We start from the raw sequence: 16,757 nt of genomic DNA on the forward strand, positions 1-16,757 counted from the left end.
TTTCCATCGCTTGTTATTGCGTGAGGGTTCCGCATAACAACGCTTTACCTTTTGTTACTGTGTGAAGGTCCACATAACAAATTTCCATTGCTTGTTACTGCGTGAGAGCTCCGCATAACAAAGCTTCCCTGTAGTTAGCGTGTGAAGGTTCCACCTAACCAAATCTCCCGTTAGTGCGCGAAGGTCCCGCCTAACTAAAAAATTCTATTTTCAGGGCGTGAAGGGTCCGCCTGATTATTCCAGCCTCATTTTCAGTGCGAGTGGGTTCCGCCTGATTGTTCAAAGTCCAAATTGCCATTCAATAAAAAAAATCCAATCCCTTTTGTACCTTTTCATTTGAAATTTTGGGCCGATCAAAATGTGTTGTCTCTTCAGCTTTGGCAGAGGGCGCTTGCATTCGTGCGACAAGCGCCCTCTGCCAAAAAGGGGCATCTGTAGACACCCCATTTTGACCGGACCATTTTCCCCCAAAATCGAATAAATTCTGGAAATCGAGTAAAATCCCAATCCCGAAGTTGAGTCGAGATCCCGGAGCCGAATCTCAAAATTTTCGAAAAATCAAACTCGAAAGCCCTAAAAATGCCCAGTTCCATATATTTTGAAAATCATTTGAAAGCCTGGGTGATCTCTGAACCCCATTGGCATCCTCCGTTCAAATTGCCCTGATCCTCCAACTCACTTTCGCAAAAATTTGAAAGAGTTACAAAACACCCCTGAGTTTTGGTATTGGCACCTCTCTATACAAATTTCTCAAGTGTGGATGATGCTAACTCGACCTCTCCTTGATATTTTACTGGCTTACCTTGTCTCTTAGTGTTCAGACCGTGATTAAATGGGTGCATTTTCGAATTAAAATCTGTCAAAGGACAAGCTGAGTTTGTGTGATTATCAAAGCGAGGGTGAGGTTGTTCCATTTGCAAATGGAAGGGGGTTGATTTAAACAAGGAAGGTGTGACAATACCAAGCCCTTGTATTAAAAGGAGAAAGATATATATATATATATATATATATATATATATATATATATATATATATATATTTTTTTTTTTTTTTTTTTTTTTTTTTTATTTACTTGGGGCAGCTCACTCAAGTGCAAAAGAAAGAAATAAAATACACTAGATGGGGGGCTGCCCATGAGGGAAAAGGGGGCATAATATATCATTTCCCATCTGCAGGAGGGCATTATTGGAAATCTCCATTGCTTCCTCTGCAAGCCACAAACATAGGCCATTAGATTAAAGAGATGAGGTGTAGGGCTTGGATCAGCTAGGCACTCTAGGTTTTAGGGTTTCTAGGATAGAATTAGGGCAAGAGGGATAAGGAATCAAGGGTGGGAATGATCCAATTCATCAAAAAGGGGAATGGATGGCTGAGATTAAAAGAGGGTTTCAACCCTAGCTATAAAAAAAAAATGAGTCTCGTAGGTAGAGGGTGGAGCCCCATTTTCTAAGAGGGGAACAACAGCAGAGGAGGAGTTTTTTCTAAAAAAAAAGAGGAGAGAAGCAGAGGAGGGAGAGAGGCCAAGCAAACTCCACCACCACCATCAACCACCACCCTCCACCAAACCCTTTTCCCTCAGCCACCGCACTTCAACCTCCTTCTCCATCCATTCCACGGCCATCAATTACCTCCACCACACCCCTCTCCGACCCAGACCCATCTCCGGCCATTTCGCCGGAGTTCCGACCCTACCTCCACCATCTTCCCCATTCCACCGACACCACCAAAGAAAAAAAAAGAAGAAGAAGGAGGTTCTGGGTTTTCTTCTCCGGCAGAACCGTCGCCACTCCCACCACCGTCCTCAACTTTTACACCACCGTCATCCACCAACAACCCAAACCCTCTTCCTCCTACCACCGCCTCCAACCACCACCTTCGAACCGAAACCCTTTTCCCCCAAAACCCATCAAACCCTTCTTCAAAACCCAAAACCGAAACCCATTTTCTCCACCATCCTCCTCCAGCCGACCCCTCCATTGCCGCCACCATCAAACCCATTTTCCTTTTTATTTACAAACCCACCACCATCGCCACCTTCATCTGCCATTTTCGGCGGAAAACCAGGGCCAAGAGGAGAGAGAGAGAGAGGAGAAGCCCCACCTCCATCTACGCCGTCCACCATCTCCACCACTCTGCACCTCCATCTCAGCCACTCACGCCCAAACCCCATCTCTTCTCCTCCATACAACCACCATCAAACCCACATCAATTTCACCCCATCTCCATTGATTCCGGCAAGCTTGCCGGAATCCGACCAAACCAACTCCTACCCTATTTCGCCCAAACCCTGGGTCACCATCATCCCTTTAAACCCATCATCTCCATCTTATTCCCATCAGCCACCATCGATCTCTACTCCCTGCGAACCCATCTCATGTTCGTTCGTCTGCAAAAATAGAAGAAAAAGAAGAAGAAAAGAAAACCCTCTTCATTTGCAACCCAAACCCACCTCATCCTCGCTTGAGAATCCAAACCGACCCCTCTTCTCTTCTCCCTCTCACCATATACTAACCCCAATTTGCAGATCCTACCGTCAGATACCTCCATCTATTTTGGTCTCATGCCCAAATTGGGTTTGTGAGGTGGGGTTTGAAGGGAGATTAAGGTAGGTTTTATATTTGAAGGCCTTGGTGGCTTGATCTCAAGGAGTGAAGAAGAATTTCTAGAGAGCGCCATTTAGGAAGAAGAGAAGGCGAGTCCGCAGCTCCGGCTATTCGGAATCTTGTAAAACGAAGAAGATACAAGGACGATTCTAGCGCGAAATTCTCGTTCGACATCAAAGGTAATTTGTTCAGCTTCTTCTTTGGTTGCTTCATTTCTTACCTTATTAAATCTCCTTTCCGTTGGACCTTAATGTCTCTGTCCTTCTCTTTTGAATTCTATTTTGACTCATGATTTCGATTTCACGGACAAAAGGTTTTCTAGGCCCAATGCTTCTAATCCGCTAAGATTGTATAAAATCAATCAGCCCATTTTCTAAAGCAGATTGCAAAAATCTTTTGGGATAGGTAATGACGTTCGGGCAGATCCCTATGTGCATTACCATGATATGGATGTTTATAATGTCGCGCCTATCCAGTACATAAAGATGAGTTTGCCCTTCAGGTTTCTTTTCGTTCATATAAATCTTAGAGCCAAAATGCGCTTTTATTCAGGTTCTGTATTAATCCTCGGGTTTTGCATCGGTTTTCGGAATACCGTAGACCTGGAAAACTTTTCCCCAGGTCCGGGCAATGACAGAATTTTTCTTGAGCCAACCCCTCGCCCTTCCCATCATTTTCCCTATCTTAGGGTCTTCACAGGGTTTGAGGGGTTTTCCTTTATTTTTCGAGACTAATCTCCTCATGTTCCTAGGGATCCCACTCGGGCTTCGGGATTCTTTCGGCTATAGGGCCATTTCCTAGGCTTTCTTCTCCATTCGGAGTCATTCTCCTCCTGTTCCTCGGGATCCTTTTCAAGCTTTAGGATTCCATCGATTACAGGAACACCCTTGTCGGGTTTAGGCGACGACGGACGGCAACCTCCTGAGCCAAAACCCCCTTTCAATCAAAAGGGATAAAAATACATAAAAATCAAATAACAAAAATCCAAAAAACACTCAAAAGCGTTTTTCGAAAAGCTGTTTCGAACTACGTTGGCTTGATCCCTTTTCACAGGGTACGTAGGCAGCTTGGGATCTTCATCCCAAGTTCAGTCAAACTTTTTAATAAAATCCTTCAAACTTTTCAATAAAATCATTTCAGCATCTAAAAATATCTTTCAAACTTTTTCTCAAAAATACAAAAACCAAAATCGGCAAGGATGGTGATTGCCAGGTCACTCGGAGCCTTCTTTTCATTTCATTTCCGATTTTGATCGTGGTTTGCCGGTGTTAACGGTTTTCCGACGTTTTATCGGGTTTTGGGACGGGCGATGACGTAGCGTGGCCCCTTCACAGGGACTGTCCTCGCTGAGCCCAACGATAGGCTATGACGATCGTGAGACTTATCCGATCTCAGCGGATTAGGATCGCTGAGCTTGATTCATCAGAATCGCTCCCTGAGCCTATCGTACGCTCCCTTTTCTTTTCCCTGGCATTCTCGGTCCTCATGTACTGTTGATTTTCCTATTCATTTCTTTCCCTGTATCTTTTAGCTCATTGTGTGTTTATCTTTGACTTCTTATGTGCTATTTTTAGCTTGCTTACTCTCCTAGCAGGAGATTGATTATTATTTTCTCAGCATTATCTCTTACATAGGCTTGCATGCTAGTGTGTTTATTCTATTGCTTTGGTAGTTTACTGCTGTGCTTATTTGTCCTCTCACCTGCTTAGTTGTAACATTTATTCATCTTATCTTGATTATCTGCTTAGCTGTGGCTATGCGTGTGGATGTTACCGTTTCCCTAGATGTGATGTGTTAGGATTAGATGCGGTGAGTTAGGATTTGGATGTTTATTTTCTTTTGCCCATCCCCGGGTCATGAATGCTTAGATAGACGTTTTCTTGGGGATACTCGTTCCCATTTCACATGATTTTAGCCCAAAACTCTTCAAAATTAATTACAAATGGCATAAGAGACTCTGTGCTTGCACTTGGGCGAATTGGGGGCGCTTAACACCTTCCCCATTCGTCATCAGGCACGGACTTTTGTATCTCTGGTTATCCGTTGCAAACAGAGTATTTCATGGGATCCAGGGCCTACTTCCCTGGATGGCGACTCTTCTTTGTTATAGGTACATCTTGGTTCCGGGCTAGTCCTTGAATCGAGAGGTATCTCATTTATATCGCCACCCATGCTGTGAGTGGCACCATTTCGAGAGTTCCTTGGTAGAGCTCTCCTTCACATTGTGGAGATCTTAGAGGATCGGCGTGGGGATCTCGTGTCCCTCGCTCACTCGTCCTCGGGATCGGGGTCCACACCGACCTCATTACATGATTAAAATGCACCGCACGACCATCAACGTTATCATAGATATCATTAAAAAGTCCATAAAATCTCCACAGGTGTGGGGATCGACCTTCCAACCATCTAATGACGTTCAAGGAATCTCCTTCCACTATGAAATTCTCCAATTCGCTCTCTAACATCAGTCTGTTGATGGCCCGTACATCTGCCCTATCGGACTCTTTGATCCCTGTAGGACCTGAGAAAGCCCACTTGGTGGTATTGTTCTCAGCTCTTAAAAAACCTCCTGCCCTAGATTTCCCAGGCTAGATCCATCAAAGTTTAACTTTAACCACCCATTGTCGGAGAGACCATCTAGGGGCAATCACCTCATCGCTTTCTCTGTTGTTACAGATCACTTTCTAACATTTTTAATATCAGAGGACGAATAAAAGGCCCAAGTCACCACTAGAGAGATGATCTTGGGGAAGGAAAAGGAAGCACTTTTTACCACACTCTTGAATTGTCGTACATTTCTCTCTTTCCAAATGATCCAAATTTAAGCTAGGAGCGCCAAATTCCATAAGATCTTTCCCTTTTTTGGCCATGGGGCAAAAGACCAACTTTCCAGGAGCATTGACAAGTGGCTTGGAAATACCCAGGCTATAACAAATAGAGTTATAATTTTGCTCCATGTCTGACAAGCAAACCTACAATGGATAAGCATATGAGCACATTGTCTCCCCCGCTAGTGCACACAGGGCACAATAATCAATAATAAGCAAATGACAGTTGCGAATATGATCTATAGCCTATAGCCTACTCTGAAAAATCCATCCATCCAAACGCTCTAACTCTTGGGGGTGTTGGGATAGAATGTACCAAACCTTGGAGAACTGCGAAGTAGAGGGGACAAAGCTGAGTAGATGTAGATTGATTTGACAATGAAGAGGCCTGAGGCATTCAAGATCCAAACCCTTTTGTCCATTCCATGTTTCCCTAGATAATGAGATTGCACTAAGTATAAGAGGGATGCCACCCTATCCACTTCTCTTTCAAAAAAGATCTATCTGAACTTATTCTTCCATGTTAATTCGTCACCATATCTCAAAGTAGTCTTTCTCTAAAGCTTCAACATTCAAAGCTACTCTAAAGAGGTCTTGGAACAAGCTCATTAGAGGCTCATGGGTACACCATTTGTCCTTCCAAAATTTTACCCTGTCTCAACCATGGTTTAAAATTTCGGTTTCGTAACCGTTTCGGACCGCACCGAAATTTCGGTCCGAAATTTGGTAATTTGGTTCCAAATTCCGGACACCAAAATTTTTTAACACTTTTTTTTAATAAATAATGCCATTAAATCGAAATTTCGGACCGAAATCCAGTGGCAAAAAAACGAATTTCGGAAAATTTCAGTTTCGGTCCCTACCGAAATCCGAAATTTCGAATTTTGGTCGAAATTTAAAACCATGGTCTCAACAGTAAACTCTAAATTTGATGCCTTCTTGGAACTGGAACTGTTGTGTTAGAATATCTCTCCATACGGTTAAAGCTTTGGGCCCTACTTATCCATAGATGCCCATCTTTCAGGGTAGGAACCATGCTTCTTATCAATTACTTCCGTCCATAGGCTATACATTTCTTCTCCAAATCTCCATAGCCATTTTCCAAGTAATTCCATGTCGGCATTTGTCAAAGGGAAAACCCCAAGCCCGCCTTCTTTTACAGGCTTGCACCCTTCTTTCAAATTGACCAAGTGCATTTTCTCCTTATCTTTTGATCCCCCAACAAAAAAAAAAATTGGAACTACTCTAATGTTTCAATCACACTTATCAGGCATCTGAAAAGTGACAATTAATAGATTAGGATATTTTCAAGCACGGCTCTCCCTCCAATCGATACAAGATTCTGCTTCTATGTGGAGAGTCTTCTTTCAACTCTTTCCACTATCAGATCCAGCATTTTTTCTTCTTTGGGCGACCTACCCAAGAGGGAGCCCGATGTATGTAGTTGGGAACTCTTCAATTTCATACCCCAATAGGTTAGCCATCTTCCTTTTCTCTTCTTCTTCCAAGTGGATGCCATACATCTTGGATAACTAAAGTTTGATCATTGGCCGGTCACTACTTTATATCAAAATGAACTTGAACTTAATAATGAATCCTTCAACCGCGTTGCTAACTATGAGATTGTCATTAGCGAAATGCAAATGTGACACTTCTAGACCACCCTTCTATCTTTCTTTTAAGCAAAAGAGTGAATATATAGAGAGCTAATATACTATATTCTTCTAGTACCCGAAGGTGAAATAAGCAAGGCTATTCTGATCAGATATCTTGAATACTTATATAAGACCATTGCTTCTCCCCTTGTATAGCATTCTACTTAGAGATTCTAACACAACCACAAACAGAAAGGGGAAAGGGGATCCCCTTGCCTAGATGGCTTAAAGAATCCTTTTGGGGAACCGTTAATCATAATGGAGAACCAAGCAGAAGAGATACATCACCTCATTCAGGACCGCCACCTCTTACCAAAACTCATCCTGTCAAGCAGGGAATCCAAGCATTCCTATTCCACTCTGTTGTAGGTCTTTTCCATGTCAAGCTTACACACCACCCCTTTTCTTCCTGATTTTTCATAGAAGTCTACCACCTCATTTGCAACTAGGCCACTGTCAAGGATTTGTCGACCCTGGACAAATGCCGATTGATTAATGAAGATCACCTTAGGAAGGACTTGTTTCATCCGATCTGCCAAACCTTTAGTCAACACGTTACTTAAACACCTTACTTGACTTATCAGCCTAAAATCCAATATTTTTTCAGCACCTTTTATCTTAGGGATAAGTGATATAAAGGTGCCTCTAGTACCCTTATCCAACTCTAGCCCCTCAAAGAACTCTCCTTGAAAAATGAATAAATATCTCCCTTTACTACCCCCCCAGCAATTTTGAAAAAAAAGCTAAGCAAAATCCATCTGCCCCAGTGCACGGTCCCTCCATAGGCTCGCCTTGATTTCTTCATTGAATGGCTTTTCCAACAAAAATTTATCATACTCTTCAATGGTACTGAAAGGCACTCCTTTCGGCTTTGGGCTATCTCCTCCTTCTGTCGTATATAGATGATCATAGAAACTTATGATCTCGTTAATGATTTCCTCCTTTTTCTTAAATATGGCACAATCTCCCTTTACCGCACTTATCATGTTACCCTTCTTCTTGCACTCGTAATCCCATGCAACCTTCTTAAAGCTTTATAGAAGACCTTTAATTTTATATTGTGAGGGCATTTTAGGCATTTTAAATAAGGAAAGGAGAATTTTGATGTAGTTATTAATTAGTTAATTACCAACTCTTTTCACTCTGTAGGGAATTTAACCAGGTAGAACTCATCCCTAAAAGCTAGCCATTAGAGGGAGGGTGCCCATTCCCTTATAACCCATTCCCATCCCATCAACTTTACCGATGTGGGACTATTTGCTTTTGCGTGGAACCACAACAATCTCCCCCTCCATGCGGAAGCAACATGGACTGTCTCGCCCCTCCACGCGGTGGCAACGTGGGAACCACGAGATACTACACCGGGGTTTCTGAGATCTTCCCCAAGAGACATTCCCGCCCTCAGAGGCAAACCGGGGTTACCACGCCCTGAGCTCTGATACCATTTGCAGGGAATTTAACCGGGTAGAACTCATCCCTAAAAGCTAGCCATTAGAGGGTGTGACCATTCCCCTATAACCCATTCCCATCCCATCAACTTTACCAATGTGGGACTATTTACTTTTGCGTGGAACCCCAACACTAGCAACAAATTTGCCAAAACTGCCCTCAACATTTTTCTAATGACCTAATTCAACCCTCCTTTAGTCTCGTATCAAAATGCCCAAATTTTCTCAAATTCAAACAACACCATAGTTTCAAAACTCTCTCATGTCATCGTTGAATCCCCCGAGTCGACTCCCTTTTACCTTGCCCGCATTCTTGTTTGAGTCCACATGTTGCCCTACAAAGTCAATCAAAACTCATTTGACTCTCTGAGTTATGACTGCTCTCGAGTTCTGACTGTGTCAATCAAGTACTTAACCGCATCAACTGAGTACTCGATAGCATCATGCCAAGTCGACTAAGATTTGCATTGGCTGCATTTTGAGAAGTACCCGCATTTTGAAACACTTATCAAAACACATTATGTCTCGTTTGGTTCAATTAAGAAAACCTCGGCGGTTTCCATGTAGTCATTCATGAAAAACCGCAAAAGGCGTTGGAAATCTTCCACTATTATTTTTATGATTTACTAATTACTTGAAGTAATTTCTGATTAATGACTAATTTGCATGTGAATTATTAACTTTTTAACATTCCATCAAAGAGTCTTTAATGATGACTCCATAGTAACAATCCTCAACCATCATCCTTATGATCGAATTACTACCAAGAACTAAATTCTAATTAATGGAGAATTTACAAGTGATTAAGAGCTTTTAACATGCCATGGAGGAATCTTTAATGGCGCCGTAGACTTAGAATTCTTCCCGTCGCTGCTCGTGATCATCTCGCATGATGGGCACATGGTCATGGATGTTGTTGATCCCTTTGGCAGCTGAATATAGAACGGGGATCCGAGCTTTGTGGATCGCAATTCTTGCAATTCTTTCTCTAATCGACGGTTCTCATCGCTCAGACTTTCGCAGCATTTCTTCAAGAACACACAGTCTACTTCAGTCTGCTTCAACTTAGTCCTGCAAAAGACTTTCGGTCTTGATCAACTTAGACATGTGTACTGTCTTGTTATGGTAGGATTCATTAGCTATGTCACAAATATTCGATATTTTCAAAATATAGCAATTTTTACACGACATTTTGATGAAATTAAAAAATTCCAAAATAATCCCCAGAATTTAAAAAATATGGAGATATTTTCATTTACCATGATAATATCACAGTATTTTTTAATTATACATATTTTCTTAATTTATATTATTTAAATAATTTTATTTTTATCATATTTTTCCCTATATAAACTCGAAAGAATTAAAAAAATGAATATATCCCAAGATTTTTCCTTGCCAAGAAATTCCCGAGAACGATATTTGCGACTTCTTTCGGTGACAATAGATTTTTCTCTCATACCTTGCTCTTCTGTTCTGAAACCAAACTTCTACTTGTCGTGGGCGAAGATTCAATTGATCTGCTAATTCTTGCTTCTGGGCCTGCCATGATATATTCATCTCTTTACTATATAAAGCAACAATCCAACTAAAATTCACAAACACACACACACACACACACACAGAGAGAGAGAGAGAGAGAGAGAGAGAGAGAGAGAGAGAGGGGGGGGGGGGGGGGGGGGGTTGAATAGATGTATATATACCTGGGTAAGGGTGGTATGCTCTCTGAAACTATCTTCGAGCAAGGTGGATTGCTCTTTGGTGAGTCTGAGCTTCTTCCTTGTATTGTTGTTTTCAATTTTATGGGTATTTCTGTTAGCATCTTCTTCATCATCATCTTCATCCGTAGTCTTAGAACTCGATCTATCTACGTCGTGTTCTTCATTAATTGTTGTTGTTGGAAACAAAATATGGAACTGAATTGGAGTCTTACGCTGTCGATCCCTCCTCGACTCGTCGGAGAAATTCCCACGGCCAATTCCAAGAACAAGACCAGTATTGCATGAACCTTCTTCTTCCATGCTCTTCTATATCTCTCCACAGAGGAAAGCTATATTTGAGAGATACTGTATGTGGGTTTTTGAAATTCTGTAGTATTATATATAGAAAAGTAGTATAGTAGTTTTACCTACCAAAAAAAAAAAAAAAGTAGTATAGTAACGTTCGTTGGGATTAGGGGGGGTTTAATTAGGAAAGAATGAGTTGTTGATGGGAAATGAGAAATGGGGAAAGGGGGTTTTCTCTCTCTTAATCGGAAGGAGTAAGAGCGTGCGTTGGAATTGGACAATATAAAGGAAACAAAACCCCCCATTCCTAGACAAAATGTTGACTGTGGAAAGGGTGATTTTAAAGCTGATACTCATAGCCACATGAAATTTTCTAGGCGGTTTCTTCTAGGAAACTGGGCATTAACTCCTAGATACATATAATCTTGGTTAAAAACATATGCATTTAAACCGTCCTTATGTTTGTTATTGACACCCCTTTATTTAGTTTGCTTTTACTTTTTGCATGTAGGACAAATTGAATTGGGTCCCATACCTTAAATTTTTTTTCATTTTTTACACGTAGGACAAATTTATTTGGGTGCCATACGAAATTTAAAGGGTGTCAATACAAGGACTGAGAGAGAGAGAGTGAGAGTGTATAGACTGAAGCTTGATGTATGCACTTTAGTCAATGCACCCATTAATTTGCAGTAACCAATCAATTTTTTAGCTATGGCCCACCAAAGAGGTGGCCTATCATGCAAAGCTACACTTTAAGGGAACACAAAACTGCTCAATGACTGGGGTGCATGTGAATCAACAATATATGCAACTAGGAGTAACAGTCAAGATTCAATGGCAAATGTCCACCTAATTAGGTTAGTGCGATTTTTAGGGTTGGCCCAAGTCAGAAGTCATTAATTAATGGTCTAGATTACCATTCACTATTTTCCAACCCTGGAAATGATATTTTCACTCCTTTGGTAAGGACTGAAAGGCAACAGATCCATTTCGAACCGGGCCATCGGTCTGGTTTAGCCATGGGGAGGGTCGGGTTTAGCCGTGGAGAGGGAAGAGAAAAAGAAGAGAGAGAGAGGAGAATTGCAATCAAGAAAATAAAAGGGAAAAATACACTTAGACCCCCTGTGGTTTCTTCAACTTAACCCCTAATGTTTAAAAAGTTACAAGTTGACCCCCTGTGATTTCAATTTGTATAAGGTAAGGATGATCCAAAGCGTTCATTTGATGGGCCCTGATATAGATAGGGTGTGCCCAAAAAATCAGCTCCATAGGATCATCCTAACCCTTCAATCTGTGGACGAACCGTCAACTGAGGGGATCTACCTCACACAAATTGAAACCACAGAGGTCTACTTGTAACTTTTTAAACATTAGGGGTTAAGTTAAATGTGTCAGAAACCAGAGGGGGTGTAAGTGTATTTTTCCCAAAATAAAATGTTCTTTGTCATTTTGAATAGGAGTTTTGAATGTTACAAAACTCCTACTCTTGAGTAGACATAAATGAATGAAAATAAGAAGAGAATATTTTCAAACGGGCATCATCCATTTTGATCTAGAACACTGCATCAGGTTTTGTGGCTATGTCTCAGTCACAATCCAAAATAATTTCAAACCTTAGAGTATGGATCCAATGGGAACGGTACAATTCTAGTTTTTGTTCACAAATAGGGGTATCAATGGATCCACTTCGGATCGGATGTACCTATGTCATAGTCAAGATCCATTCAATTCCTTTGTAGGTCAGATTGGATTCGGATTGTTCTTCGATCCTACTTCCCGTGTCTCGATCACAATCCATTTCATATCGGACCGTCTATTGGAGTTTCTTAGTTGGTCCTACTTACATTGTACATAGCTAAAATTCTCAAAAGAGGACGAGGGCAAGCATGAGTGATCAGTGACGAGAGCAAGCGGCATGGGCAGGGGCAGGGGCAGGGGTGAGGTGGAGCGTCGTCAGCACAATGGGTTAGGGACTTAGGGTCAATGGTTAGAGAAGAGAAAAGGGTGACTCGAGACTAGAAATGAATAATAAAATACTGAAAATAGGAATAGTTATAAAAAAATGCCCTTATTTTACTAAAATGCCCTTGAATAATTCATAAAATTAAAAAAATTGAAGGGTGTTTTCATAATAGTATAATAAAATCAGATTTAGGATTGTCGAACCTGAATTTGTTAATTGTTTAGAGCCAATCAAAAATGGATTCGGATCATAGGATCGGAAATGTGTCCATGGATCCTAGTAATGTGCCTAGATCATGTGTGTTTAAGTTCGGATTCGGATGGTCCATTGGACCGTATGGGTCCCTTGACACCCATAGGTGGAAATAGTGGGCAATATGGTAGAAATCTCATTTTCCACAATAAATATGTAAGAGGAATGCTAGAGTTACAAGCACCCTTGCAAAAATAATAATAATAAAAAAAAAAAAGGGGGGTAAAGGGAGCCTCCATTTGTCAATATCCATTTACCATGGCAAATGACGATCAAAACCATGGTTTTAAATTTCGGCTTTGGTAAAATTTCGGACCTAGCCGAAACAGAAATTTTGGCCGAAATCCCGAGATTTTGGTTTTTGGGGCCAAAATTTTGGGAATTTCGGCTGCATTTCTGTAAAGAAATTAAAAAAAAGTAGGCATTTTTTAGAAATTTCGGCCGAAATCCCCGAAATTCAGTTTCGGTTAAGTTTTGATTTCGGACTTGACCGAAATCTGAAATTTAAAACCATGATCATAACTGTCTTAAATGGATATTGACCGATGGAAGTGTCCTTTTACTCATTTTTTGCAACGGATATTCAATATTGACAGTAGAAAAACGCAGAATTGAAAAAGGATTAAATAAAGTAAATCTTTTGGACTTCCATCTATCCAGAAGCTGAGATTCTTGTCCAATACGCTTCATGATTACCCATAAAAGCGAAGGCTGAGAATAGACAAACGTCCAGGTGACGACCCAACCCACACTCAAAGTGGTCTCCACACATATTTTTGGACACATTTCAAAGCCTCATTCGTCAACACCTTATTTGCATGATACCAAACCAAAAATATCTTCAAGTGAGTACGGTAGAGCCTTTCATGGAGCCTTCGCCTCTAATGACTTTTGGTGTTCAATCGTCCTCATTCCATTTGTATCAGAGTCCAAAGTCCACAACCTCAGATCATTATCTACCAAAGGTCTCATTTCTCTTTAAATCAGTGTTTATCTCCAGGAAGAAAAAACCATGGGGGTTTGGTTTTGGAAAATGAAATCTTCAACGTTGACTACTCTTTTTCTTTCTAAAATTAGGTTTGACTCAGCTTGCCCTATTGACTATATGGGTGTGCCTTAATTCTTACTTTGAATAGATTGATCCCCATTTGGGTTCATTTTACTTAGTCTGGTAATCTAAACCGCTCATCAGACCGGCTCGCTGTGGTTGGGCCTATGTGACAAAGGTTCGGTGATTGTGCAGTAGGGGACTTCTTCTTTTTTTTTTTTTGAAAGATTACAGTTATTGCCGTAACGCAAATTAACAAAACAAAAGAGAGAAATAGAAAAGGAAAAGGTCAAGACCGTAACACAATCCCTATCGGTTATCACAGTCTGAAACGAACAAAGGCCTTAACTTTCCAACCTCATATTCTCGTTGCTATTAACTTTCCAACCTCATATTCTCGTTGCTATTAACTTTCCAACCTCATATTCTCGTTGCTATGATTAAGTTACCATATCTTCCACCTCTTCTCCTTCCTTGGCCAATCTGTTTGCTTCTTCATTTTGCCACATTTGCCACTCTCCACATATGATGAAACTCCGGATAAAGTCGCAAGTGAAGATCTTGTATCTCCGTGATTGAAGATTTAGTTTACTGAAGTTTTTGTGCTTGTAACCATATTATGTGCCAGTGATTTAGCACTAATTAAGGACTAACACCCAATTTTACCTTTTCTTCGCTGCATCGTAACTAAACATCATCTTAGTGCAGTATTATTTCAGAAAACATGTCAAACACAAGGTATTAGAGTACATTAATTATCGAATAGGTATTGTTCATCACCCCAACCACATGGTACTTTTTTTTATCCAACTCTTTGTCCTTCCCTGCACACATTTCTTATGCTCTAGGCTTTATACCTCTACGTCGAGCAGGAAGAAAATCCGGCAACCTCTAACTACTGCTGCTAAGAACGTGTCTCCCTACTTGCATCTACCATTGGTGTCACTGTCATTGCTACACCAGAGTTCATAATTGCTACGACCATCATAGCATCTCTATTATAAGGACTAAAGAAAGTTTCCCATGTACATAAATTCTCTACTTATATACAATATATATTTTGAACAATGTTTCTTAAGAAGGTACTCTATTATATCTTACATCAATGGGTTTTTGTACAAAGAATTCGAAATAAGAGAGTATAAATTATCAACATAAGAACATTGTTGCTTTTTAATATGAGCAATAATATATAAGGGGAGATGATATTTTCACTCCCCCTGCATTAAGCGCACGCTCCCTTTATAACGTGATTTGATGTGAAAAGTTGGCAACTTTAACGCCTTTTGAGGTCAAATCAAGTCATAAGAGAGGGGGGGGGTTGGAAATATCATTGCCCTGTATAAGAGATTATAAATTTAAGGAAATGTTATCAACGCTACTGTATTTTGATGAGGGCACTCCTTACTTTATTAAAAATACGATATGACCTGCACCATAGGATGATCCAAACCGTCCATTAGATGGGCCACAGCCTAAATAGGTTGTGTCTCAAAAATCATTTCCATAGGTTGATCCTAACCCACCGATCTGAATGTTATAGGGTTGATCCTAACCCTTTATAGATTGGAGGGTTAGGATCAACCTACGGAAATAATTTTTGGGGCACAACCTATTTAGGCTGTGGTCCATTTAATGGACGGTTTGGATCATCTAATGGTGCGGACCATACCGTACTTTTAAAAAAGTGAGGAGTGCCCTCATCAAAATACAGTAGTGCTGATAACATTTCCCTAAATTTATGGAGCATTAATTATTAGAGTCCTAACTGTATACCAGGTTGAAAAAATATCAAGAGAGAAGATGTGCAATGATTAACTAGGAAACACCCATGATAGTCTTAAAGAAATATTAATGCTATATTGGCAAAGAAGCAAGCATTTTTATTGACATGGCACCCAGAGGCGAAGCAAAACCCATATATCATCCCCATTTTTGTGCAACCGACAGACGTAGGCAGCACGTATAAACTTTTGTGTCATTTTCCTTCTGAAAGGAGAATCTGGCAAGCTTGTTGCGTAATTGTATCATCAACCATTACATCAAAATACAACTTTTTGAAGATCGACTATCCTTCTCAGCAGCATTTTTATTTAACCGCCAAAAGTGCACCCAAATCCTAGTTCTAAATAAACATATAAGGTTAGTTTTGTGAAACAACCAATTACTCTAAAAGCTTAAGTTGGTGTTATTTAATCATTTACACTTGAACACTTGAACACTCCCCCTCACTTGTAGTCCCTCGTTTTCACCCGAGATTCTTAATTTCAAGGAGTTGTTGAGTTTTGAACCTAGGACCTGCAATGAGATAATAGCTTTGATAATTGATACTGTGTGAAACAACCAATTATTCCAAAAGCATAAGCTTATAGAGTTGGTTTTATTTAACCACCTAAAATGCCTGGGTATGGACACTATATTCATGATGTTTGAACCCTGTAGGCTGTAACCACAGGAAAGTTATTCCAAACATACAGTCATTAAAAATGAAAAAAAATCTGGGGCCATAATAGATGAAGACAAGGACTAGGAAAAGCAAAGGATAAGGAGGACGTTCTTTTCCAAATCATGAGAAGATTGGAAAACGAACATCAAAGAGTAGAAAGCCAATGGATACGTCAATCACAGCGCACTTTCGGCAGAAAGATATAAATCAATTTGACCGACCCCTATGTCCTACATTTACTTGTCTAGGAAAAGTATGCCATAGAGTCTAAATCATGTGTGCATGAACTTTCAAGTTTCAATTCATTCCACTGTCGTATGATATGCTTCTTCTGTCTTCTGCTATTTTGGCAACACAAAATAGCTTATTTCCAACACTGATAGCTTTGTATTTGGATTTATGAGGTGGTCTTGGAGCCTTTTTCCCCCCTTCTTCTTAGGTTCTTATATGATGAAAGCTCTAAAAAATATGAGCGGATAAGAGTACAAGATCTATTTTCATTAAA

The 16,757-nt window shown here is 40.4% G+C and overlaps 1 protein-coding gene across 1 annotated transcript; it reads right to left on the minus strand.

The window, feature by feature from the left end:
- Positions 1–9,291: 9,291 nt before the first annotated feature.
- Positions 9,292–10,766, minus strand: LOC143856166 (homeobox-leucine zipper protein HAT14-like). The gene is made up of 3 exons (XM_077366269.1): positions 10,238–10,766; positions 9,997–10,076; positions 9,292–9,605 (listed from the first exon to the last, which is right to left on the minus strand). The coding sequence occupies exons 1-3, from the start codon at positions 10,553–10,555 to the stop codon at positions 9,338–9,340; spliced, it is 666 nt and encodes a 221-aa protein (XP_077222384.1). The 5' UTR covers positions 10,556–10,766; the 3' UTR covers positions 9,292–9,337.
- Positions 10,767–16,757: the final 5,991 nt, after the last annotated feature.

Source organism: Tasmannia lanceolata, unplaced genomic scaffold, assembly GCF_043159265.1.
Source record: "Tasmannia lanceolata isolate RefF3 unplaced genomic scaffold, GAP_Taslan_0.1 ptg000023l, whole genome shotgun sequence".
In the NCBI taxonomy this organism is placed as follows: domain Eukaryota; kingdom Viridiplantae; phylum Streptophyta; class Magnoliopsida; order Canellales; family Winteraceae; genus Tasmannia; species Tasmannia lanceolata.

What these genes read in the sequence shown, in the direction of transcription:
- LOC143856166 (XM_077366269.1), bottom strand. Translation starts at nt 10,555, where the DNA reads ATGGAAGAAGAAGGTTCATGCAATACTGGTCTTGTTCTTGGAATTGGC. An exon ending in AGCATACCACCCTTACCCAG is followed by an intron (nt 10,077 to 10,237) that starts GTATATATACAT and finishes ATATCATGGCAG; the next exon opens with GCCCAGAAGCAAGAATTAGC. An exon ending in TTTCAGAACAGAAGAGCAAG is followed by an intron (nt 9,606 to 9,996) that starts GTATGAGAGAAA and finishes AGTCTTTTGCAG; the next exon opens with GACTAAGTTGAAGCAGACTG.